Source organism: Pristis pectinata, chromosome 18, assembly GCF_009764475.1.
Source record: "Pristis pectinata isolate sPriPec2 chromosome 18, sPriPec2.1.pri, whole genome shotgun sequence".
NCBI classification, from domain to species: Eukaryota; Metazoa; Chordata; class Chondrichthyes; order Rhinopristiformes; family Pristidae; genus Pristis; species Pristis pectinata.
Window position 1 is genome coordinate 21,751,873 of NC_067422.1, and position 27,852 is coordinate 21,779,724.

The following is a 27,852-nucleotide window of genomic DNA, read 5'->3' on the forward strand; positions in this document are numbered from 1 at the left end:
TTGGTCAGAAACTCAGAAATTTGTAGCGATTGGGGGAAAAAACGTACTAAACTTTGTAAGTATTGGAATTTGTAATACTTGCTGCATCAAATCACTTCCCTGACTATAGACAGACAGCATAAAGTAAAGTTGTATTAAGTAAATACTTGAGCAATACATTGCATTTTTGTATTGAATCTAAAAAAATAAAAAAAAATCACCCTTTATCTCATGACTTTCTGAAACATCATACAGGTAACAAATATAACAAATATTTGAATAGAAATGATCTCCAGAATTACAGTTGAACCTTCACCGAAATGATTCATCAACAAACTCTACGATTCTTGATTCTTGATTTTTGTTTTGAATCATTGATGACCAAAGGATTGGTCTGAAACATTATTTAATCAGAACGATATTTAAGTTTAAAATGTTCACTTTAACTTCTCACCTGCATGCAACAAAAGCAAACACATAATAAAGAAATTGCCAAATTATTCACAGCTTGGATATTGGCTGTTTATATTCAGCTTGTCTTTTTCACAACAAAGCAATCTGTGTATTGGCATTCTTGCAGATTTTCTTTAGTCTTCAATTTTCTCTTAATGATGGAGAAATACCTACATGGTGTGTTCTTTGTATTTTGTAGAAGCTTTGTTGAACTTCTGCACCATCAGGATAGTTGAACTTTATTTTGCTCAGTTTTCATATTTAAACAACTTGAAACCTCACAAACACCCTTTACAGAGTGCCACTTGCTCCTTGCGAAAGTCTCTGCAGGGGCAGAGCCTCCTATATTTTGGATGGTGACCTGCGCAGCTGAAAAGCAGGACCTGCTTCTGAAGGTAACAGTCCTGAGCTATTTCCTCAAAGGCAGGATAGAGATGGTTAGCTTCAGATTCAATGCTGTCACAGACGAACCGAAATCTATTGAATTCAAAGTACGAGTTTTTGATGTTGGTCATAAAAAGTCATTTAAGAATGATTTCACATTAAAATAAGCTTATTTTAACTAAAATGAGAAACCATCATCACATTTCAGAAATGCTATGTCATACAGGGGTATAGAAAGGCAAGATCTAAAAATGAAAATTTTCTAACTGCCCCATTGACAAGACATCTCCATAGAATCCTGGTCCCAACCTACCACAGATATTCTCTTTGTTTTATCTCTCCCTACACCTTCTCTAACTTAAAACAAACTTTTTCTCCTCTTCCGCAGTTTTGATGAAGGATGCTTGACCTGAAACATTAACTCTGTTTTTCTTTCCACAATGCTGACCGACCTGCTGAATATTTTCAGCAATTTATGTTTTTCTTCGAGTTAGAAAGTCATATTAGTCTCAGTAGCTCTCTCTTTGACCAGCATGGGCACAAGGGGTTGAATGACCTACTCCTGTGGCATAAATTTCTATGATTCTAGGATAAAAAGACAGACTATTCCTTTTCCTGTCTGAAGGAAGTACAAATTACTCATAAATGTAACTTTACCTGCCTATCTGCAGAATGGTACTCTGTTTAGGGTAGTTCCAAGATGACATCTATCTTGAAATTTTGCCTTGCACTATGACTAATTGTACTTAAAATAGTAATTTACATATAGCAATCTGCTAAATGACACATAATTAACATTTGCAATTTTACTATACTTCAGTTTACAAATTTATTAGTAAATGCATCCAAAAGTATGTACTGACTTCCAGATTCTATTTTAAGTCTCTACACTAGCAGTATTCCCGGTGCTGGTCTGGTGTGCCAAGCATCTGCTAATTGCACCACCAATCTAAATTGGTCTGGTATTCAGTTACTACTCCATTCTCTCATGTTTCTTGGCCTAGGTGCTGTGTCCAATGTGTGAAGTCTGGTCTAATATATTTAATTCTCCAGACACAAAAACTAATTTACGACTTCAGAATTATCAGAAAATAGCTCACCTTTATCTGAGAAATTATTCTCTCCTTAGTGCCTGAAGCAAGCTTTTATTATTTCAAACAGTGAGCCCCTTTTATATTTCTCAGAGTCATTTGTTTGCATTCTAAAATATACATGGCATTAATGATTATATAATTTTAGATTAATAGAGCAATTGTGTCCTCCTCAGCTTGGCGCAGTATTGCTGGGACGCATTCCAAACAGCAAGAGCATGTTTCACCCAAGTGGCCTTTCTTTCTGCTGTCAACAACCCATTTTGCAGCAGGAATGATAGAAAAATTATCATGAGCTGGAACCTGGCATATTCTATAATTCATATTGGGTGGTCACTTTGTTGGGCACCTGCATTCAGTCTGCAGGGGCAATACTTTCCAATGCCTGCCACTTTAATTCTCTATCCCATTCACACTTCGATCTATTGGTCTGTGGCCTCCTGCATTGTTACAGTGAGGTTCATCACAAGCTTGAGGAACAGCACCTCACCTTTCCATCTGGGCACGTTCTAGCCCTTTAGAGTCAATGTTGAGTTTTGCAACTTTAGGTAATTTAATTTCTGTCTGTAGCAGACGCGCATCTGTGATAGTAGCCCAGCTTGCTTGTTTTTTTCTCTCTACTTTTTCCTCTGGGAGTGGAGAACATGTCCAGCTTGAGCTGCTCTGCATTTTGCATCCCCCACATTCTTTTGTCTATGTGCTTCTTATATCCTTATATTCTTTTGACTGCCCTAAGCCCCCTGCTCTACTCTCTATACACACATGATTGTGTGGCTAAGCACAGCTCAACTTCGCTGATGACACTACTGTTGTTGGATGAATCACAGGTGGCGATGAGTCAGCTTACTGGAGTGAGATAGGACGCCTGGTTGAGTGGTGCTGCAACAACAACCTCTCACTCAGCGTCAGCAAAACTAAAGAGCCCATTGTTGACTTCTGGTAGGGGAAGGAGGGCAAACATGCGCCAGTCTACATTGGGGGATTGACAGTTGAGAGAGTCAGCAGCTTCAAATTCCTTGGTGTTAACATATCGGATGACCTGTCCTGGGCCCAGCACATAGATGCAATCATAAGGAAAGTGTGCCAGTGTCTTGACTTTCTGAGGAGGTTAAGGAGGTTCGGCTTGACACTGAACACTCTAACAAATTTCTACAGATGTACTGTTGAAGGCATCCTGACTGGTTGCATCATGGTCTGGTATGGCAATTTGAATTCACAGGAACTTATGAAGCTGCAGAGAGTAGTGGACTCTGCCCAATACAACACGGGCACATCCATCCCCACTATTGGTTGTACCTACAAGAGGCGCTGCTTCAAGAAAGCAACATCTATCATCAAAGATCCCCACCATCTGGGCCGTGCCACCTTTTTGCAGCTACCATCGGGCAGGAGGTACAGAAGCCTTAAGTCCCACACCACCAGGTTCAAGAACAGCTACTTCCCTTCAACCATTTGGTTCTTGAACCAACCAGCATAACCCTAATCACTATAATTCAGCAACACTATGACCACTTTGATCACTTTGCACTAAAATTGACCTTTTTTTTGTTCTATTTGTGTTTTTTCTTGTTAAAATTGTATATAATTTATGTTTACTTTATGTTTTTCTTGTGAATGCTGCTTATATGATGCGATGTGCCTGTAATGCTGCTGCAAGTAAGCTTTTCATTGCACCTGTGCATACATGAACTTGTGCATCTGACAATAAACTTGATTTGAACTTTGATGTTCTCACCCTCTAACTGCTCCCATTCACTCATTGACCAGGTTATGGCTTATCCCCAAGTCACTCTGGTTTTACCCTCTCAGAGAAATCCACCACCCTACTCTTCCTGAATGTTAACAAGCTTTTTTTTTCTCCTTCCCAGTTCTGATGAAGGGTCTTCATCCTGTTTCTCTTCCCACAGAAGTGGCCTTACCTGCCGAGTAGTTCCAGCATTTTCTGTTTTTATTTGGACTTCCAGTATCTGCAGTTTTTGTAAATTATTTTTATATTCTAATTCTTCTTTCCCCAGGGGCATGATAGCAAGTATTGCACCAAAAATATCACCTTGACTGACATTAAATAAATCAGCCCAAACTGGAAATCAAATTTTGGCCTTTCTGGCTTTTGATCATTGTAAAAACTACCTAATTGGAGAAATATAGAACCACAACTTAATATTTTTGATTTACATATATTTTCTCTTAAAATAGTAATCCAAGTATAATTACCAAAAGGTTTGTGTTGAAGTTTTGGGAGCAACATATTATTTATGCTTCTAAATAAATTATTTAAAATCTCAAACTTTGTGAATGAAAAATGAAGGAGAATCTTACCTCTCAAAGACGACTTTATTGTTAACAAACTGGAAGAATGTTGGTTCACAGATGAGTCCATGCTCTTGACAGGCTTCAGTGCAAGATTGTGCTGTCGTTGATACTTGTAATTGCATTGAGCTTACAGGAGGCCAAGTGAGCAGTTTGTTGGTGTTTGGAGACCAGAAAAGCCCAGTGACATTTTGAGGAAAGATGAATAGGCCTGTATTATTAGGTGAGGATGAAAAATGTCTTGAATAATTCTGAGGCCATGACAGAAATACTGTCTCACAGAGATCCTGTTACACAAAAAAAGGGACAAAAATGGCATTAATATTTTTACAGTTGGGTACCATTCATTAGGTACCTAAACTGTGCATTAAAATTAATTAGATAATCTTGACTTAACACTTCCCATTAGAGGTTGAAAGGGGGGGGCGGTGGGGTGGTGGCCTGAGGAGGAATAAACAGGTTGCCAGCGATCTTCATCCACATACAAACTTAACCTCATCTGACTTGGTTATTTTTATTCAGCTACAGAATGCAAAGTATGAATGAAAACCAAATTCATAAAGTAACATCATTAATTACATCAGCTGATATTCTGGAGCAGAATTCATCTTAGATTAAGGTTGGTACTTGAACGGAGTGAAGTAGGGAAGTAGGCAATGTCATGACAGTAATCTCGCCAAGTGAAGCTACTCTCTAAACTGAAGCTGCTGAATGAGAAATCTTCCTTTATCTTTCAAAGGAAATTATCTTAAATCCTAAATATGATGAAACTCCTGAATACCAGTTTGCTATGTGCCAAACATTTTCTTACTATATAATTGATATTTTTATAAAGTCACTTTTCATACCTAGATTTTACAACCTTTTGATTAAACAAGGAAAAAAAACCTCTCCCTGAAGTAAGTAAAGAATAAAATTACTTAGCACCTTTTACTTCTACATGACCTGCAAATCTTTATTCACAAATCTATTATGAAGTGATAATGACTCAATGACACCACCTGTCAGACAGGGGGTGGGGGTATTTGTAAAGGTCATTTCAACAAAACATTATAAAACATCATACAGTGACATAAATATTGTGGTGCCTTTATAATAGGTTCTTGTCACTTTAAGTTCCTTTCTGATTTATAAATCATAGGCACAAAATATGATGCTTAAGTAGTATTGTGCCCTCTGCTCTTCTAACCTTCAAGTCGTTTATGGGCTCATTCACCCTTTACACTTCTATCCCAAATTGGACATCGATTTTTCATTGCTCCAAGCTCATTACATTCTTTCAACATCAACTTTATCCCATCTGCCATTAACTCTGTTCTCCCATGTTTCTCACAACAGGGAATAAAGCCATTTGGCCCATCATATTTATGCCAGTTTTCAGAGCAATCCCACCACCTCATTCCCCCTGTAACTTATCCTCTCTCAGATACCCATCAACTCTCCCTGATTTTCCTACCAGCCACTTACACTAGGGGGAGTACCCTCCCATTGTCTCCTAGTTATAGCCTTTATTATGAGGACCTACCTTCCTAATCTTGCAAAGTAACCATGCTAATGTAACTTGAGTTCCTATGTACCACTTACACATGCATTTTGTCTGCTGTGCCACATCTAGCTTATTGCTTCCCTTTCCCCTTTCTTTTCCTATGCTTATTTCTTCATCTTCTCTACCTTTTCATTAGACCTCTTTTCATTCTCTCCCCTCTTAGAAATTTTGCCTCCTAAATTCCTATCCTAACCATTCAAAACACTCAACCATTTCTAATCTCCCACCTCTGCCTGGGCTTGATTTTCTTTTTGACGAACCGACAGCATCCTCCCATCTCTTAGCACCCTACAAAGTGAACATTGAGGCATATCGCTGCTTCTTTATGAGCAACAAACCCAACTGCCCTTTCTTACTTTCACAGCAATCTTCCCATTCAGTCAGCTTCTAGGGTTAATCCCGGCAATCTCCTTCCTGTCCCACTCACTGCTCCTAGTGCTGACTCTGTTGTTTTGGCTCCTCCCCTCATTTCTGCAGAACATCCTTTCACCTCCCCGGAAGGCTCTTGATGAAACCGTCACCTTTAATGTAGCATCTATCGAGTCTACTCTTTCCTCCTTCCAATATTTCACCTTGCTCCTTCCCCTATTGCCTCCTCAACTTCACTTAGAATCCCACCTTTTTCCTACTCAACCAAAAAACTTTCTCATCAAGATATCTTCACTGTTTTTCTTCCTCAGCACCAAGCAAACTCTCCTACGCTGTAACCTTATCTCAGTTTATGCTAAGCTTTCTGTTCATTGGCTTCTAGTTTTATTGTTCCACCTTGATGGCCTTTGAGATTTGAAACTCCCACCCTCCTCCAAGGTCTTGCCTTTGTCATTCAGCTTGATGACTCTGCACTTATGGAGTTCCGTTTTTATCTATCTAGTCATTTGTCTGTGAAACATTTTTTATGGATTTTCTTTCCACTCCCTCACTTTTATCTCTGAAATTCTTCAAGAATCTATCCCTGTCTCCTTCTATTTCTCAATTATACATTATTCCTCTGTGTCATCTTCCAAAAGCACATCAGGTTTTATAATCACTGATGACACCCTACTCTTCCTCACCATGTCTCCCAATGCTTCCACTGTCTCTGATTTGTCACACTGCTTGTAATAGGTGAGAAGAAATTTCCTTCAATTAAACATTGTGAAACTGAAACCTTTGGCTCTGCTCCCTGTTACCAACTCTATCCCTGCATCAGCTTATCTGCTGCCAGATCTTTGATATATTGTTACATTATAACATGGACATTTAGCTATTCTGAAGATTTCAGTACAATTCTAGGCAGTGATACTTTGCAGTATTGAGAGACTGCTGTACCAGCAGGGGACCTGTTTTTCAGAGGAGATATTAAAATGAGTCCTTATTTACTTAAGTGGGTGTAACTGATCCCATGGAATTATTTTGAAGTGGGAGATTTTCTCAGTGCTCTACCCAATATTTATTCTTCAATTATTATTGAAACAGATGTTTTAATCATTATTATTTTGGTGTTTTAATGAGCTCCTATGTTCAAGCAGACTGCTTTGTCCTCTGTTTCAAAAGTAACTACACTTCAGAAGTAGTTCCTAGTTAGTAATATATTTTGTCTGTTCTGAGGTCATGAAAAGTGGAATAAAAAAGGAAAATATGAAAGCCTTGTGTTTATATTAGCAACGTGTTCCTGTCAGCATCTCAATTTCCACCCTAAAATACTCTGAATTTATCCAAAGCTCTGCCACCCATTTCTGAACACCTACATGTCATATTCATCTCTGTGGTCGCTGACTTCCATTGGTTGCTATTAATTAATGTCTCAATTTTAAATACTTATCCTTATTTCAAAAAGTGGCTTCATCCCTGTCCATCTCCATTAATTCATTTATTCTGGCAAACCTCCAGGATCTCTGTGCTCCTCCATTCCTGACCTCCTGTGCATCCTTGAATCCAATTGCTCCAACGTTGGCTGCAGATCCTTTATTAAGGCTCTCCTCAGAAGCTGCCTCTCACACAAAGCTTTTAATCACTTTTCTTATATATCTCCTCCTGTGGCTCGATGTCAAGTTTTGTTTGCACAGCACCTTGGGACATTTCACCACTTTCATGTAAGTCATTCTTGTTGTTAATCGGGTTTAACATTCTTATTGATTTCAAACAGCAAGTAACTTCTCACAAATTACTTTGCCTGGAACTTGATATTTCTCTCCAATGGTTTTAAAATTAAATTTATTGAATTTTTGGAAAACAAGCAGCAGCAAATGCTGGAAGTCTGAAGTGAAAGCAGAAAATGCTAAAAGTACCAAGCGGTGGAGAGATGCCCTGACCCCTTGAATATTTCCAGGATTTTCTGTTTTTATTGAATGCTTACTAGTACAGAACACTTACAATCAGTATGAAACTAAAAATCTGCCCAATGTGCTGTTGGTTTCAGTGTCTGAAAAACTTTGTTATAGCTTACCCTAAGTAGTTTGGTTGGATTGAAACTTGAAATAGTTGAATCTAGCAATGGATTGAGAAAGCTGTACATTACACATCTGCTTAAGCCAGATAGAAATCATTCTTTTATTAATGCTATTTGCCACATCCAAAGCAAGGTGGTGCTGTGTTCTAAGAAATTAATTTCTTCTCAATGGAATTGCTGTCTGCTAGATTTTTAGCTGGAGGCATTCTAATGTTTTCTGATGTTCCTGCCATTTTTTTCTGCGTTGAACAAAGGATCTATGCTGAATCTAATAAAAGCATTGGTAATTGATACAGCATAATTGATTTTACTCTGGATTAAGTAGAAGCTTGTTTGAAGAAATCCTTGAGCATACAAGTAACATTTTGTGCAAACCCTACTTCTTCATTTTAAATTTAAATAAAGGGCAAAGGTTAGCTTCCAGCAGACTGCTACATCCATCCACCATATCTATCCCACGACAGACCAATTTAACTTTGAAGAATGCCAATCTATTTTATTTATCTTACTTCCTTCAGCAGCATGTTAAGCAAACAGAACTTCAAGGGCAAATAACTTCAGGGAGAGTATCTTACATTCAGGGTGTTCTCCCATTTTATGGAAAACAACATGCTCACAGAATACAATTGAATGTTTCTGCAAAGCAAGCAATGTAACTAAATGGAAGCAATGCTACTTATCCTAGAGTGGCTTCTGGAGATTGAGAGCATTGACCAACTGACAGCCCAGATCTGATATACGAACCCTTAACAGAAATATTAAAAACTGGAATAATAGCAACCTAGAAATTTATGTGTGCTACAGATTTTTTTATGCTACCTGGGTGAATGTCCCACTTTTGATTTAGGGACTGTGGAAACAAGGTTATTCCATGAGATTCACAAAACCTGTGGTATAGTACCAAGGAACTTCTGTGTTTCTGTGTGTTTAGTGTTTGATGAGGGGGATGCATATAAATGATGTCAGTCAGCATGCTGCACCTGTTTGAAACATTTGCAGATGAAATTTGGTCAGATTTTCTACTTTGGAAACATCTTGGGGGACACACGGGGAGCCAGGATTTCACAGAGCTGTATTGACAGCTGCATTGTATGACGGGCTACTTTTTAATTCTTTCTGCGATCTGCATTTTGGAGACTGCTGTGGACCGGAGAAGGTGACCTTGATGTCATTCAGTGACATTGTGTGAAGTGAACTTTCACTTCTCTGGCTATTGTCTTTTTCCCATGGATGTTTCCGTCCTGCTGAGAGTAATTTGTAAGCTGGGTCCACAGGCAGGGCAAATATACCCAGGAATCCATACGCAGAGCTGAAAAGAGGCACATGACCTTTGACCCTAGATCCTAGGGTATACTGACAACATAGACTTGTAGCTCAACTCTCCAAGGAGCATGTACAATAAAGATATACAACACAGAAACAGGCATATAGTCTGCCATATTTGTGCTAATCCCATTTTCCAGCACTCTGTCTGTAGCCATCGATACCATGGCATTTTAAGTGCTCGTCTAAATACTTCTTAAATATTGTGAGAGTACCTGCCTCCAATACTCCCTCAGACAGTATGTTCCTGATTTCAACCACCCTCTTAGTGAAAAATCCATCCTCAAGTACGGTAGTGTAGTGGTTAGTGTAACGCTATTACAGCACCAGAGACCCGGGTTCAATTCTAGCTGCTGTCTTAAGGAGTTTGTACGTTCTCCCCGTGTCACATGGGTTTCCTCCGGGTGCTCCGGTTTCCTCCCACATGCCAAAGACGTACAGGTTAGGAAGTTGCGGGCATGCTATGTTGGCGCCGGAAGTGTGGCGACACTTGTGGGCTGCCCCCAGAACACTCCACGTAAAAGATGCATTTCACTGTGTGTTTCAATGTACATGTGACTAGTAAAGATATCTCATCTTAACTCTCTTCCCTTATATCTATGTCTTTTGGTTATTATCACTTTTTTCTCATCTGTATTCATCAAGGAGAAGGACATGGAAGATGGAGAGTCCAGGCAGGGGTACATTGAAAGTCTGAAGCATATCAGTATTAAGCAGGTGGAGGTGTTAGAAGTCATGGAACTCATAAGGGTTAATAAATCTTTAAGGCCAGATGGGATCTATCCCAGGTTGCTGTGGGAAGCAAGGGAGGAGATAGTTGGGGCCCCGACAAAATCTTTTCACCTTTGTCAGCCACAGGTGAGGTACCAGGAGATCCCGGAATAGCTAATGTTGTTAGTTTATTTAAGAAGGGTAGCAGGGATAAGCCAGGTAACTATAGGCCGGTGAGCCTATGACAGTGATAGGGAAAATATTGGAGGAAATCCCATGCTATAGGATTTGTGTACATTTGGAAAGAGGTTAATCAGGGAGTATCAGCATGACTCTTGTGTAGGAGAAATCCTCTCTCACTAATTTGAGTTTATTGAGCAGGTAACTAAGAAGATTGACAGTAGACATTGTCTATATGGGCTTCAGTAAGGCACTTGAGAAGGTCTCGTGTTAGGCTTGTCCACAAGGTTAATGCACATGGGATGCAAGGGGAGCTGGTTAATTGGATCCAAAATTGACGGTGATAGTAGGCAAAGGACAGTGTTGGAAGGATGCTTTTCTGATTGAAAGTCTGTGACCAGTGGTATAATACAGGGTTTGGTGCTGGGATTCTTGTTGCTCGTGATATATAAACGACTTGGATGTGAATGTTGGAGGAATGATAAGTAAGTTTGTGGATGACATGAAAATTGGTGGTGGTGTGGACAGCAAGGAAGGTTGTCTAATGCTACAGCAGGATATTGATCAGATAGAAAGTTGGGCAGAGTGTTGGCAGATGGAATTTAAGCCTGACAAGTGTGACATGATGCATTTTGCGAAGTGAAGTAGAGGTGAGACATATGCAATAAATGGTAGGGCACCAGGGAATATTGCTGAACAGAGGGACCTTGGGGTTCATAAGACCATAAGACATAGGAGCAGGATTAGGCCATTCGGCCAATCAAGTCTGCTTCACCATTCAATCCTAGCTGATTTATTTTTCCCTCTCAACCCTATTCTCCTGCCTTCTCCTCATAACCTTTGACACCCTTATTAATCAAGAACCAATCAACCTCCGCTTTAAATATACCCAATGACTTGGCCTCCATAGCTGTCTGTGGCAATGAATTCCACAGATTCAACACCCTCTGGCTGAAGGAATTCCTCCTCATCTCTGTTCTAAAGGGACGTCCTTCTATTCTTAGGCTGTGCCCTCTGGAACTAGACTCTCCCACTACTGGGAACATCCTGTCCATGTTCACTCTATCCAGGCTTTTCAATATTTGGTAGGTTTCAATGAGATCCCCCCCTCATCCTTCTAAACACCAGTGAGTACAGGCCCAGAGCCATCAAATGGTCCTCACGTTAACCCTTTCATCCCCAGGATTATTCGTGTAAAACTCCTCTGGACCCTCTCCAATGCCAGCACATCCTTCCTTAGATATGGGGCCCAAAACTGCATCAAGTCCATAGTTCCCTGAAAGTGGGTGATGTAAAAGGGACCTGGCGTGATTGTCTTCAGAGGTCACAGCATAGAATATAAAAGTTGGGAGGTTATGTTGCAACTTTGCAAAACACTGGTTGGACTGCAATTTAGATTGTTACACAATACGAAATATATGGTTGCGCTGGAGAGAGTGCAGAGGAGATTCATCTCAAGACCACTAAGTGTTGTGAGGGAGGAAGCATCTTATAACCACTGGCTAGAAACTTGCATCACTTTGTCATCAGCTCCAGCTGGTGCCAAGTCATGGAAAACTGCTATCCCATCTAAGGAAGAAGAAGTGTTCCTCAAACTTGCTGAGTCTTTGGGACAAAAGGGTACACTTATCCTTTGATGTGGAGGTACTGGTTTGTCATGATCCTACCCTGAAGGAGGGATGTTAATATTGATGTGCTGTTGTTACATGCCTGCCTGCCATTCTGGTAGAGGCATATGTGTGTGTGTGTGTGTGTGTGTGTGTGTGTGTGTGTGTGTGTGTGTGTGTGTGTGTGTGTGTGTGTGTGTGTGTGTGTGTATGTGTGTGTGTGTGTGTGTGTGAGAGATAGTTGTGTGTCATGGTGTGTGAGTGTATGTGTGTGTCTGCACATATATACTCTGTGTGTGTGTGTGTGTGTGTGTGTGTGTGTGTGTGTGTGTGTGGACTTACTGCAAATTTGCATTTGTCGGCTACAGTTAGAAGGATTTGAACATTAACCTTGACAGAACAATTGAGGTCATAGATTTTTTTTCTGCATTGCTTGCATTTGCTCATGGATCCTGGTAGAATCATTGAATCGCTGCTGGCTCTGATCTCCCTGGCCTCTTTCTGCCAGTGCCACTTTACTTTAGCTATCAGAGCCCTCCTGGTATATCCCTCTGCCTCTGCACCTTGTCTCCCTGAATATAGAGGCCTGTATCAGTGAGTTGAGGGCCATGCTCCCTGGTCAGCTTAACATCACAGGCAACCATTTCTCAAGCAGCAAGGCAAAAGCTTACAGCTGTGCTAGCATTTAGCAGTCGGGTGCCCTTAAATCACTAGATCCTTGGCATCAATTTGTGAATGACTGGCACAGTTGGTGCAGGATATTGAGTTACTAAGAATTGGTTACCATGTAATAACAAGATGAATAATTCATTGCCTGCTTAAAGTATGCATATGCTTTTCTTCTAGAAATGTAATTGAATATTGCATCCCAATTGCACTGGCATGAGTTCTCCAAGGAGCAAAGGTTTAGTGTTTGCATCTATGTGTAGAAGAATTCTAGCTGAGTATTTGGTTCTTTTCTGAAATGGTGAGGAGGATGATTGGTGTATGGGAAGGTGGGTGTGGGGTTGTGAAGTAGGGTAAGGCAGTCAAGGTAGACTTAGAGGTACCAAGAAGTTAAGTAAATAATGGTGGGAGCAAAACAAAATATATTTATGTATAATTATTTGACGATTATTTTTAATTAAGGACCAATGGACAATCCAAAGGCCATTCAAAAACAAACCTCACGATTTGGAGACAAGATTCTTTTCCATTTCGATGATATAACGTTTGGCCCATTAATTTGTGTACAAATCTGGAATATAGGCTCAGAAATCAAAGTCAGTGGCAAATTGCCTGCAATTACTATGGACCCCAAATAAAATTTAGCTTGTCTCCACCAACCTCCCCACCACCCACCACCCTCCACCCATCACCCCCAGCTGGAGGTCAAGGGCCAGAACCTGCTCCTATCATTGTGGTGGGGTTCTGCACAAGGCCTTCTGAGACATAAGAGGGTCACATGGAGGGGGAGGTGTTAGGAGTTAGGGGTCTGTGGGGAGGTGGGGGGAGGGGGGGAGAGGCAGAACAAGTCCCACCCATAAAACAACTGAAAAATCTTTTGACCACTAAGTCAATTGACAGAACTGCCAAAAACTGCGAATGTTCCTGACTCCAGAAACATTCAACAATGTTCAAACACCATCAAAAGATACTACAACTATTAAAAGCATATTTAAAATAAACTAAACTCTTCAAAGCATTTTTCTAAACTCAAGCAACTAAAGAAAAATCTTAATTATCTAATACATACCCAAGTCCTTTTCTGCCAGCCTCTTCCATTGAAGTTAGTGGGGAAACAGTTCCTGCACTGGATCCTACCTGGCACAGATCTTCACACTGAGTTTGGAGTGTAAGTGCAGGGCAAAGTGCCCAAGTGCCCATGAGTCCAGTATATAATGGTAGAACACTGGTGAACAGGTGATTGCAACTTCAGGAACTTCTATGAGTATTACAAGAGGAGAAGTAAATTGTTCCCTGGGGAATGTCAATATATCTCCACAAAATCTGGGCTAGTGACAAAGTGGAATATTTTGAATCCTTAAAAAAAAGGCTCCCTTTCTAATTTCACATCGAAGATATTAGATAAAGATCGCTGTAATTGATAAGCTTTAAACTTTTATGAATAATACATTCATACTATCAAACAATGGGCTACTTGTAGATTTAAAACAAAGTCACTGGCATTGTTGTTAGAAAATTGACACTTGTTAAAATGTAGCATGAGACGGGCGACCTGAAAGAAGAGAAGGAAAACTTGATTGACAGACCTGGTGTTGGATGTAAGCATGAACACGTTCCAGCATCCCTTCACAAGTAAATTCATAAGGAAGATAAGGTTCAACCTAATAAGCATAAAATAATATATCACAGTTAAATGAAATTAGATGAATAATATATGTATATTGACTACATTTAATAATAGGTAATTAATTTGCTAAATTAAACTTGTGCCACGTTTATAAACATTCCACTGCAATGTGCAAATTAATTTGCTAGGCATAAATAAAAGGCAATTAAAACATCTTCACTAAGTCTGCTTTAGATACTTCTTGATAACTGAAGCATATCCTGAAATAGAGAGTTCTCAATTATGGGCCTGTATGTTTGAATGAAATATAATGAACTCTTTTCACTTCAGTACTTCGGGCAATGAGCTCCGTCACATCAGTTCTTCCTAATGCCATCAGACAGATACATAATGGCTGCGGTGCCAAACCAGAATAAATTCAACCTTTTAAAATTAAATGTGCTTGTCTTGTGTTCTTTAACTTTTAGCTGTCATTAAACAACTTTATTACAACTATCTGAATATTTATGGGTGAGCTAGAATGCAAAGATATGTTACAATAGAAGCCTGTAATATAATTAAGTGGAAATAAGCATGCTTAGACCATTAAAGAATATTGAGATATTTCAATTTGCTGCTTAAAATCTGTGTAACAATACTTGATTTTTTCCCCAGTCTATTGGAGACACCTAATCTTTCCTTATTGCAGGCAACTTTTCAGATAACCTATTGTTCAAGTACAACTGTATTTTTTCTTACATCTTTTACTGTTGGAGTCGTATTTAAATGCACATTGGGGATGAAATGCTTCTGTGCATTAGAACGAACACTTAGCACGAAGTTTGTATTAGCATGTGATCATTTGATGCAACACAGCATATTGTAGCCATGTTACAAGATTATACTGTATAAATGCAGAAAAATGTAGCTTTCTTTGGAGGCTGCTGGCATGCACTATCCACAAAGATCAGATTGTCATACTGTGGCAGGATTTCCCCAAAAAATTCAACATTTCCCCAGGATAGATATCTCTTGAAACCAATCAAGAGATGAATATCCAAAATGTTTATGACCACTGAAATCTTGCAATTTCTTTGAAGTGTGCACTTCTGCAATACAGCAATTGTTGATCTTCCACCTAGTCTGGCACAGAGATTTGTTTGCTGAGAAATGTGAACTGGAATTACGGCTTGTGATATAAATACACATCTCCTGCTAGAAATTCAGGAACTTAATTGTACACCAAAAGTGTTCTGCATTGTATCATTGAAGAGGATGATGAATGCTAGTGGCATACTGCATAATATAGCCATGAAAAGAGGCCTAAACAAACTTCTGAGTGGAACTCTAAAAACCAACTGCAATGTGAAAAAGAAACCATGGGCAAAAGAACTATACATCTATTGGAGATGTCAAGTGCAGATTACTCTCCAGCTGGTTAATTTAGGGTTAATTTATGTCGAGAAAGTACCATTCTTTCATTGAGAGTGGGTCGGCCCACAGCAACATTTGGTGGAAGACAAATAAAGTTAATGAACTTTCTTCTTTCCGTCAGTATCTTCCATGAATCTGAAGGCGACATCCCAACATCAGTTTTTCTAGACCCCATTCACTTGTCCTAAGCAAATGTCACTGTAACTGGGAAATCAATGATTTTCATTGGGGTTGATTAACATTGGATTATCAATAGTCAATGGCTCCATTAATATTGGATTCACCTATTTTTATTTTCCCAGAAAAATAATTATGCAATTTATGTGAATCTATCCTTTTTTTTGTGTGTTTTTGCTCTGCCCAAGGAGTTGCACACATGCTATGCTAGTCCTGTGACCTCTCTTCAAACTGATTTTTCAATGCCTTTGTGTTAACCTCTGAAAATGTTGAAGCATGGACATGATTTGTAATGTTAATTACAGACCAACACCACAAATTGCACGCATGCATGTCATCAGCAAGGACATTTAAAATGCAGGGCAAACCTTGAATTATAAAGCTCTTGAACCCAAGGGAACATGATTAATTTGCCATAGATTTGACTCAGAAAAAAAAACAAGGGATAAAATTTAACTTGAAAGTAGTGCAGGATGGGTGACAGTGAATCAGTTGCAGGATTGCTACCTGCTTCGTCTTCCTCTGGGGAGTTCTCTGTACAAAAGACAAGCCCATCAATCAGGATGACTTACATGTCGGGAGTTGCTTGGCTGTTTTTCATTCAGTCTTTTCTTTTCCATTGAAGTGAATGATAAGGAAAATTAAGAGTTGTAACATAGAGTGCCAATTTGCTGTTGTCCATTTTGCGACAACCTCCAAGTCAAATTACACTCCCCAGGAATCTGTTTATATTAGCCTCTCTCCTTTTCTCTAATACAATGAATGAAATAAATAAAGCTTCATTGAAATTTCTGATGCAATGCAACAGAATAATACAGATCATCAAAGAAACAGATAAATCCACTCAAGCCAATAAACTGAAACGTGGATGAGAGGAAAAATAATTCTTCCTGTTAAAATTGCAAAATATTCAAGTTGGTTCTGAGTCCAAGGCCAAAAGGCCAATATTCACTGGGACAGGGGCTTTGCTCTGCATGCTCTGGAAACAAGACTTCACACTGGAAGGAGTCACTGATATTGAGAGGCATGGAGAGTGGTGGGCATGGAGGGAGAGTATTTGATGGTCTTGCTGGGGGTGAGGAGAAGATGGTTAGGTTTGATTTCATATTTGGGATGTATTAGCACTAGTTTATCATGAACAAAGCATGCATCAAAACAATTAGATCTGGGAAAGATAATGCCCATTGAAATTGGCCCAGGCTTCTCCATGTGCCATATTTTTTTGGTGCTAGTCATGTACCTAATGGCATCACACATTGTGCATTGCATGTTTCCTCCCTTTCGGGCATATGTTGGAGCTTTTGTGTGTAATCTACTTTATTACTGAACAGTTACTAAGGAACTAAGGGTGCAGAGTTCTGAGATTGCCATGAGATGCCAATTAAATGGTCTTGATTCTTACACTGATGTCCTGCACATAGCATCTGCCAGCTTCAGTTTCAATGCCTTGGATGTTTGGAAGCTCATCACTTATTGTTCTAGTCATTGATGGTAGACTGTAATATGAAGCACATAACAGCTGTTCCATGCAATTGCTGTCTCAGTGAACATAGTGATGCCCCACATTACAGTTCCTTGGGCCTACTTGTGGAATAAAATTTGATCACAGCAGGTGATTATGCATAGGGTGACTGCACACATATCCCCCTCCCCTGCATTTTCCACAGCAGCCTTTCGTACAGTTATTTTGAGGTTGCTCCTAGGAGAGCTTCCTTAAGGGCTAACATCCTTACCGCTGCTCAACTTGACAAAGATGTGACACTTGGGAATTTTTCAAATAGCTTCTCTCAGGAATTGCCAGAGTCCTGTTTCAGCATGTGACTCTGGGTGTAAATTGCTGTAGCATAACTTCAGCCAATTTCACTGTTATTGAAGTGGATCCATTTGGGCATTAGTCTATATGCAACACTCGTTTAACAAACCAAAGAAGGGTGAAAGCCAATTTCTAGGTTTTGTATTCTTAAAATCATCGCAAAACAATGAGAAAAGATGACACTACTTGAAAGAAATCCTGCAATATTTGAATAAAATACTGTATTACTGTAGTCATTGCTTGACAGGTGATATTTCACCATTACTACTTTGCCACTCAGAGACACCATGAACTGTACAGAATATAGTTTCCCATGAACAAGAATTACCTGTACTTCAGTTCAATTACAGCACACGTGATAGACTAGAATGTGAGTAACTTCCAAAAGTAGTGAGGTTAAATTCTACTCAGTATACTTTATATTATATCAATCTCAAAGCAAAATGCAACCTCAAAGTGTGGGTTCAGAAAGTATAATGAAAATGATGTTAAGACTGTAAGCAGCCACTGTTATACTGCAAGAAATCTGACAAGAGATTCTGCGTATGTACTTGCAGAAATCTACACAATTCTGCTAGTTAAAATTCTCCACACCATTTCAGTCTTTTTAGAATTAATTAGAAATTACTGCTTTGATGAGAATGTTTCATCCACTATTCCTACTGTAAAAGAAAATTTGAAAATATTAAGTATTGAATGAGGAGCAATTGAACTTTTATCTGCACATTAAGCTACAATTACCGCTAAACAGCCTCTCTGGACATGAAAAAGTAACTTTTTGTTTGGAGCCTGGGTCCATGGAAAAACTATTTCAAATTTCCATAGTTTGTATCTTAATTGTTTTTTTAAAGTTTACTCATGATATTTTATCTTCTGCCATAATCCCTCATGCATGTTCTAATCTTTATTTTTCTCTCTCTGTAAAATAGTTAATTATTACACCTTTTTGCTTTGTGTTTGGAAGCTTTTGAGTATTCTTAATCTAATCAGCTACTAAATCCACGATGACATCATGCATGTTAGACTTCAGAAAACCCGATACCTGCTGACAGAACTTAATTAACTTCAGGAATAGAGAAATCTATGATTCAGAGACTGCTTGGTATGTGCAGACAACCTTCCTTAAGGTCAGCGGTGAGTGCTAACTCTTCATTACTGAGTGAAAAACACAGGCCAAGATATATCATTTTGCCTCCCTTCTTTACATTATAGGTTAAAAACCAAAGTTAACATTGTTTGAAATATAAGCAAACCTTGGTTACTGAGATAGTTCTAACAACAGCTGCCAGTTCTTCTGTATTGTTGTAGTCGACTGTCCAGACATGTGGTTTCCCAATGAAATACTCGGTATATGGATGTTGTGATGAAACCTTTAAATGAAGGGAAACATGAGTGTAAACAATTTTCATTCTAGATATTCCAGCCAAAATCTCTTGCTGTTGTTACCTGTAAATGCCACTACAACTCGAGCAAAGCATGCACATGATTAAACTTGCTGTTGTATATGTTCCTTTTATGTTGGCTTCATGAAAGCAGCATTTCATTGTTAGCTTCCCATTAAGATGCTTTGAACAAAGTTAAGTTTCTGTATTTGGGAGGTACTGTAGATGTAAAGTAAACTGCCCACAGAGAGTTAAGTCATTTTCAATCTTCTTAACAACATGATGAGTGTTAATTACTTCCAATTAACCACTCTGACACTGAAAATTGGCTATTACAATTGCGCAGTCTCATTCTTTCAGGTGTTAATTGTTGGAGATTTTATAAAAATACTTAGTTTGTATCATTTTTTTCTCTTTTACCCCAATCTCTCTTTTCATTTGTTTTTCATCCTGTACCTGTTTCTACATTGAATCCATCTACACCAACTGTCATTTTCTTCTCAGTGTTTGTAGTTGTCAACTTCAGAACATTTCAGCCTGAAGAGCTGAGGAGCTGCACAGTTGCTTGCCCCCTTTATTCAGGTGCCAGATCTCCTGTAGAGGGCACCATCCTATTCACATGTCAGTTCAAGCAACTCACACAGCTGATTAAGTGGAAACAAAACAGTTAGGAGCAAGTTGAACTAACAGTGCTTATCATTCATTCCCTTCCCACAGGAATTTTTTTTTTGGGGGGGGGCAGCATTTTGTAAATGGAACTTTTATTCATTTAATCAGTTTATGGCATTAGCAACCTGATTTGTTGAGTGTTTCTTATTCAAGCTCAGTTCAAGTTCAAGTTCATTGTCATGACCATGAATACCCAGGGTATAAATACCATGAAAATTAGCTTTTTGCAGCAGCAGCAGCAGCACAGTACATTATAAACATAAACTAGATACATTTGAAGTAACATAAATTATACATAACTTACATGACAAAATAAACAAAAACAAACATAATGATATTAGTTCAAGTTGAGGGAAATATAATTCGAGGGGGAATTAGGGTTTTTCAGGTCAGTTCAAGAACCTGATGGCAGTGGGGAAGAAGCTGTTGTTGAACCTTGAGGTGTGGGTCTTCAGGCTCCTGTACCCCCGCCTGATGGCAGCAATGAGAAGAGGGCTTGGCCCGGAAGGTGAGGGTCCTTAATGATGGATGTTGCCTTCCTGAGACATCGCCTCTTACAGATGTCATCATGGTGGGGAGAGTTGTACCTGTGATGGAACTGGTTGAGTAGTTGGGATAAGGGTTAAATAATTCTTCAATATACTAAATGCAGCTGATCCTCAACCTCCACTTCAATTACTGAGGTGTGCAGCTTCTCCTTTGCAAGATCTGCACAATACTATATTTAGAGTCTGTGGAATGCAAAATACAATCTTCATAGACCCACTCAACAGTACATTGGAAACATCAGAATTACTGATATAACAAGCTAAAAAATGAACTTTCTCTTAATTATATAGGACAATCTGTTCTATCATTTGCCTTTAAAGGATTTCTGGGGCTACATAGCAACAGTCTCTTGAGACCATAGCCATTGTTACAAAAGAACACACATATGGACATATGGACAATGGATGACTTCTTTTTTGACACTGGTATTTTCATCCTTCCTGTCAAAGATGAACATGTCATACATCAAACCAGGGAATTTGCATGAGTAGATATAAATTCATGTGTAATCACATTTCTTAGATATTTACACATCATGAATATACATTTTCATACTTAATAAATTGAATAACTAATAGAAGCATCATCACCATTAAGTCTGTATTGGTCCAAGAAGGGCCACCGCCAATTTCTCGATGCAACCAGGATGGACAATTAATGTACAGCAGCCTTGCTAGCATCATACTGCATCGATTGAAAAGAAAATCATATACATGGAAAAGTGACCAAGAGCTGGTCATTGACTTCAGGAAGTGGGGTGGAGTACATGCCCCTGTCTGTATCAATGTACTGAGGTGGAGATGGCTGGGAGCTTAAAGTTCCTAGGTGTAAATATCACCAACAATTTGTCCTGGTCCAGCTATGTGGACGCTATCGCCAAGAAAGCAAACTAGCGCCTCTACTTCCTCAGAAGGCTAAGGAAATTCAGCATGTCCCAATGACTCTCACCAATTTTTACAGATGCACCATAGAAAGCATCCTATCCAGGTGCATCTCGGTTTGGTATGGCAACTGCTCTGCCCAAGACTGCAAGAAATTGCAGAGAGTGGTGAATGTAGCTCAGTCTATCACAAGAACCAGCCTTCCCTCCATGGACTCTGTCTACACATTCCTCTGCCTTGGGAAAGCAGCCAACATAATCAAGGACCCCTTTCACCCCGGTTATTGTCAGGCATCAGGCAGAAGATACAAAAGCTCGAGAAAATGTACCATCATGCTCAAAGACAGCTTCTATCCCACTGTTATAAGAATTTTGAATGGACCTCTTATATGATAAAGATGAACTCTTGATCTCTCAATCTACCTCATTATGGCCCTTGCACTTTACTTGTCTATCTGCACTGCACTTTCCCTTTAACTGTAACACTATGTTCTGCATTCTTTTTTTATTCTTTTGTATTACCTCGATATACTTATGTATGGAATGAGCTGTCTGGATGGCATGCAGACAAAAACTTTTCGCTGCATCTTGGTACACATGAAAATAATAAACCAATCATCAATTACCAATTCTGCTTTTCAAGCCTGTAAATCAGCACTACCCAATTTTGGCCCCATTTATGGATTATTTTCAGGCATTCTTGGATTTCAGAATGTAGGTCCCTAAATTGGATCTCATTTTGCTGATTTTATACCCATAAAATGAGTAAAGGTATATTCACTTTTACTCCAAGATGTGATTTATTTTTTTCCATCACTGAATCAAAAGTAAAGCTGGGGATGAATTGATTGCTTAGGAACGAATGTGGGCAAGGACATTGGACTTCATGGTGATGTACCAGTCATTCCAAAAAGAACTATAGTTGTATTCTGTATTCTCTACAAAATATTATTCTATTAGTATTCTCTACAAAAATGGCAAGGGAAATTAAATGTTGATCTATACCATCAAAAAAAGGGCCCTGGTCTTTAATAGACATAGAACGTGGAACAGTACAGCACAATACAGGCCCTTCAGCCCACAATGTTGTGCTGACCTTTAAACCTCGCCTAAGACTATCTAACCCCTTCCTCCCACATATCCCTCTATTTTAAATTCCTCCATATGCTTATCATCATTTAAGCATAAGTTTAAGAGCTGCATCATTACCTTGCAGCTCTTAAACTCGATCCCTTGACTTATGAAAGCTAACATCCCATAAGCTTTCTTAACTACCCTATCCACCTGTGAGGCAACTTTCAGGGATCTGTGGACATGGACCCCTAGATCCCTCTGCTCCTCCACACTACCCATAATCCTGCCATTAACTTTGTACTCTGCCTTGGAGTTTGTCCTTACAAAGTGTACCACCTCACAATTCTCCGGATTGAACTCCATCTGCCACTTCTCAGCCCAGCTCTGCATCCTATCAACGTCCCTCTGCAATCTTCAACAATCCTCTACACTATCCATAACACCACCAACCTTTGTGTCATCTGCAAGCTTGCCAACCCACCCTTCTATCCCCTCATCCAAGTCATTAATAAAAATCACGAAAAGCAGAGGTCCCAGAACCGATCCTTGTGGGACACCACTAGTCACAGCCCTCCAATCTGAATGCACTCCCTCCACCACAACCCTCTGCTTTCTACAGGCAAGCCAATTCTGAATCCACATGACCAAGCTTCCCTGGATCCCATGCCCTCTGACCTTCTGAAGAAGCCTACCGTGTGGAACCTTGTCAAATGTCTTACTAAAATCCATGTAGACCACATCTACTGCACTACCCTCATCAATCTGTCTGGTCACCTCTTCAAAGAACACTATCAGGCTTGTGAGACATGATCTGCCCTTCACAAAGCCATGCTGGCTGTCCCTGATCAGACCATGATTCCCCAAATGCCCATAGATCCTATCTCTAAGAATCCTTTCCAACAACTTGCCCACCACAGATGTAAGGCTCACTGGTCTATAATTCCCTGGACTATCCCAACTACCTTTTTTGAATAAGGGGACAACATTTGCCACCCTCCAATCCTCCAGTACCATTCCCATGGACAACAAGGACTCAAAGATCCTAGTCAAAGGCTCAGCAATCTCCTCCCTCGCCTCGCGGAGCAGCCTGGGGAATATTCCATCAGACTCTGTGGACTTATCTGTCCTAATATTTTCTAACAGCTCCAACACATCCTCCCTCTTGATATCCACGTGCTCTAGAACATTACCCTTACCAACACTGTCCTCAGCATCATCAAGGCCCCTCTCCTTGGTGAATACTGAAGAGAAGTATTCATTGAGGATCTCACCCACTTCCACAGCTTCCAGGCACATCTTCCCACCTTTATCCCTAATTGGTCCTATCTTTACTCCTGTCATCCTTCTGCTCTTCACATAAGTGAAAATGAGGAATATTGATGGGGAATATTGGGTTTATATGGCATTGTTTTTACATTCTGTTGTATAAATGCAAAACTGATAAACTAGGAAGGGAGTATGACTTGCCAGTGCATCTGTGGTCATCCTTACACAATGTCCCAGGGAGAACATGAAGGAGATAATGCATACATACATTAGAAGTTATGCAAATTGCAATCTACATATTCTTCTCCTTTTCCTTTTCTTTGTACTGCTTATGCAGTAATCTTAGATCTAATGCTAACAGCAAATCTGAAATCAAGATCATGGTTACTGCTAGAGACCCATTGGTGCCAAATATCTCATCATTGTTCTGATTGCCTCAGCAGATAGCATTTTCACTGCTTCGTGCCTTTATGCTGGTTTGCAGGACCTGTGCTCAGGAAAACCACTGTGGCATAAGCATAGAAATTTGTGAGATGTCTCCATTATCTTAATTGCCTTACTCACGTTCTCCATTGAAAAAGCAGACTGTCTGTTAATCCCCTTTATTAACAATGCATTGCATTTGAACTGCTGAATTAGGAAGGCAATATTAATACACATTTCATACTTTGACTTAGAATTTCCGTGATGTATCCAATATATTTTAAATTATTATGCAACTAATATAGATGGATGGTGTTTACAGTGCAGTCTCCTGCTTTGTAGCTGTGAAAATATTGGAGTTTTCTTACAGAAGGGAGCTCAACCACTCTTCATGTGTTTCTGCCATAAGCTAAATAATCAGAGTGACACAATGCTTCATAACCATAAATTGCTTTATAACAAAAGAGACAGAATATCTCATTCAGGATTGCCTAATTTTTCACAATACGAAAAGAAATTGCTGATTGTTTCTGGCAAGTGTAACAGCATTGTACAAAATGTCTGGATCTATTAATTGTAATATCACAGATATGTTACTATGCATAAAATCTGACCTATTACAAGACAGTAGAATATAGCATCATATAGATTGCTGTTTCATTAATATAAAGCTCATGGATCCCATTCGTTAAACAAATGGAATATGCTTTGTTATGACCTCTCAATTATTCTCTTATATCTTTCTGCATCAATTAACAACTTTATTTTTTTATTTCAACGACAGAATCCATTTTATTCTGCAAACTCGATAAAAATTAAACCATAGTTGCATATTGTTCTTCTGTCCATTGAGCTGTGTTGCACTTCCACGTCTGCAGGCATTTTCACATTAACGACTTATATCGGGATGACCTCCCCCTCTCCCCCACACTTTATTCCCTTGGGTTTTTAAAAACAATGCTCATTGACAAATACAATTTCAGCTGAATATAAACAGCAAGAGAAAATGTGTTGTGAAGCATTGAGTATTGGTCACATAGAGATGGTGGTTATTTTGTTGTGGTACATAATAACATACTACAGGGGCTTCCTGGTAGTCCAGCTGTGAGAGGAATACAAACAGGAGAAACAATCGGGAGAGATGGAAAATCTCTGAAGAAATGGAATAAAATCGAGAGGGAGCACTGAAGGGAAATGGAAGTTCATGTGAGGAGAAGAAAAGAAAGTGCACCAGTAGGGAAAGTTGCATTACAAAAAAAGACTTCAGAAGGGCAGCTGGTCCATTCAGACTTAAAACAACCCATTTTAATGATCGATCTTTTTCTTCATCTCACCTCTTTCCTTGTCACACAAAATGCAAATGTTTCAGCTGATTTGTTTCTGGCAGGGTGTCAAATAGACCATCAATTTATTATTTGCACGAATGCTCTATATCAGTTTCATCCCTGGGATTTTTAAAAATCACAACAACTATGTTAGTATTAATTATTCTGAAAAAAAACATGAGAATTTGCAGCTCTATGACTGTGAGATTCACTGACTCACAGTAAACACACAGAGAGCCACTTTGAAATGACTGTGGAGCAAGGCATGTTATGAAAACAAATCTGTTCTGTGCAGCTGCTGGCTGCAAAGATTGATATCGGGCTTTTTTGTGCTTTCTAAATAATTGAGCTAAATAACAACAGAATTCCAATTAATCACTGAAAGCATAGTGTAGATAACTTAATATATTAGTGCGTGGATAATTTAGCATACATGGTATAATCTGTGTAGCAGCACAGGATTGAAATAAGATAACAAATACAGACCTGCTCGTGGTTAACCAAACCCACTATCATCTTTAGAGTAAGAGATTTTAAAGCAATCAACATGGCTCACATTAATTGGAATAAATGGCCTGGCAAACATTAGAAAATCAGCCTGACCCCAACATTTGCATACTTCTTCATATAATAAATGAAAGTGCTATTTCATAACCTAAACTAGGAGAGTGAATTGCAGCTCATTACCAATGAAGTGCCCTTTAGATGAGAAAAATACCATCTTTTGAGATGATGAGCATTCAACTGATATTTTAAATCTCTGATTATAAAGCTGCTCACAAACCTCTTTATTGTTTTACCTTATTTTCAATTTAAAGAGACCTTAGGGGTGTGGCAGCATTTTCTTTGAGTGAGTTAAACTTTTATGAAAGAAGGTGCCAACAGAGGCAGATGCACACAGGTTCCAATCGCCCGTTAGCACAGATATGAAACCTGTGTGGAATAGGAGCAACTGAATTCCATGAAAAAATATGTTGAGCAGCTGCTGATTCAGGGCAACCAGAGAAGAAAGGTTATTTCATTTTCTTAACTTTACAATTGGCTTCCCAATATTTTTATCACATGTGTTGGGAAGTATGACATTGGCACCAACAAGCCAACAGACCATTGGGACCAAGTTACAGAAGAATGTAGAACTCTACTGATTCAGACCACCAGGCCCATTTGGAGGGGATTGAATAATGGAGGAACAAACTCATTCAGAAATACCGTTGCATCATCTGAAAGGATCAGGAAAACCTCCACATTCCCCTTGATGCAAAATTGTACTGTAATAGTTTGAACATTGGAACATTTGCAGCAGGGCGGCCATGGTAATACTTTTCACACCTCTGTCTTTCCATCCTTAGCTACCCTGAGTACAACCACATTTTTCACCTGCTTATCCACCATGCTTGCATTCATCAGCCATTGCTCTAAGGTTCAGTGGAAACTGAGGCACTTTAATTCTAATAGAAAGTTCTCCTTTCAGAAATTACATAAATGAACTCCCCCAAATCTTTCTCCACTTCAAAAGCTTCATATCTCTACAACTCTTACATTTGCTGTTTACATCTCGAACCATGCAAAACTGCTTGCTTTGCCATAATTTATTCTGTATGTTTACTGGTCACATTGACACATCTGACAGATTACCTGAAGCTATAAATGTATCTTAGAGGAATGTATTTTGCTGAGTGCAGGAGCTTTTTCTGTGAAAGATGGTGAAGTCACTGACACACTGGCAATGTCCAAGCACATACACTTTTGCCCTAGTAACACTCTGAAGCGGCACCTATTACATACTCTCTATTTACCTGAATCTCAAATGAGCAATGTTTATTCACTATTTATACAGAAAATAAAATCATAGTGTTATGGCACTGATTTAGCCACTTAGCTATTGAGGGTTTTACAGGTGACCCCGGTGTTATGGGGAGGGGTTGCATTCCCAGAAAACATTATGGTCCATATTTTCCATAGTGCAAAGTTGTGTCATCTGTGCCTGTGGCAAGAAATATGAGTTAGAGAAACAATGAATTTGTCTTTATTTATTTAATTTATCCACATAAATTTTGTGACAGCAAATTTTATTCCATATCTCAAATTTTTGAGTAGTGATTTGTGAATTCTGTAAGAGTGAGTAACCAATAATCCAAACGGCCGTAATATGGGGGTCACCTGTATTCTTTCCCCACAACACTGTATAATTATTCCCTCCCAAATGCCTGTCAGTTCCCTTGTGAAAGCCTTGAGTGATTCTACCTCCAGTATCACCACAGTGAACTCCAGATCATAATTACTGTGTAAAGACATTTTTTCTCCTATTCTTATGTCTTTTGGTTTAAATTTTAAATCTCTGTGGTCTGCTGCTGAATCATCTGCTACTGGGAACAGCTTCTCACCATTTACCATGCTTAAACCAGTCACAGTGAAATCTCTTCTCCACCTTCTTTGTTCTAAGGAGAAATACCCCAACACCTTCAGTCTAACCTTGCAGGTATGCAAAGTATTACCCTGGCTGCCTTCCTGCAAATATGGAAACTTTTACAGCACTATTTTGCATCAGAATCTTAACTTCAAAAATTCCTCCCAAA

The 27,852-nt window shown here is 39.2% G+C and overlaps 1 protein-coding gene across 1 annotated transcript in view; it reads right to left on the reverse strand.

Annotated features, from left to right (window-relative positions):
* Positions 1 to 275: 275 nt before the first annotated feature.
* Positions 276 to 27,852, reverse strand: part of LOC127580118 (alpha-1,6-mannosylglycoprotein 6-beta-N-acetylglucosaminyltransferase B) — a 577,216-nt gene continuing 549,639 nt past the window's right edge. Inside the window, exons 14-17 of the mRNA XM_052033330.1 lie at positions 18,962 to 19,078; positions 14,265 to 14,339; positions 4,227 to 4,504; positions 276 to 909 (exon numbers count right to left, since the gene is read on the reverse strand). Of these exons, the coding sequence (XP_051889290.1) occupies positions 711 to 909; positions 4,227 to 4,504; positions 14,265 to 14,339; positions 18,962 to 19,078 (669 nt within the window). The 3' untranslated portion in view covers positions 276 to 710. The remainder of the gene's footprint in view (positions 910 to 4,226; positions 4,505 to 14,264; positions 14,340 to 18,961; positions 19,079 to 27,852) is intronic.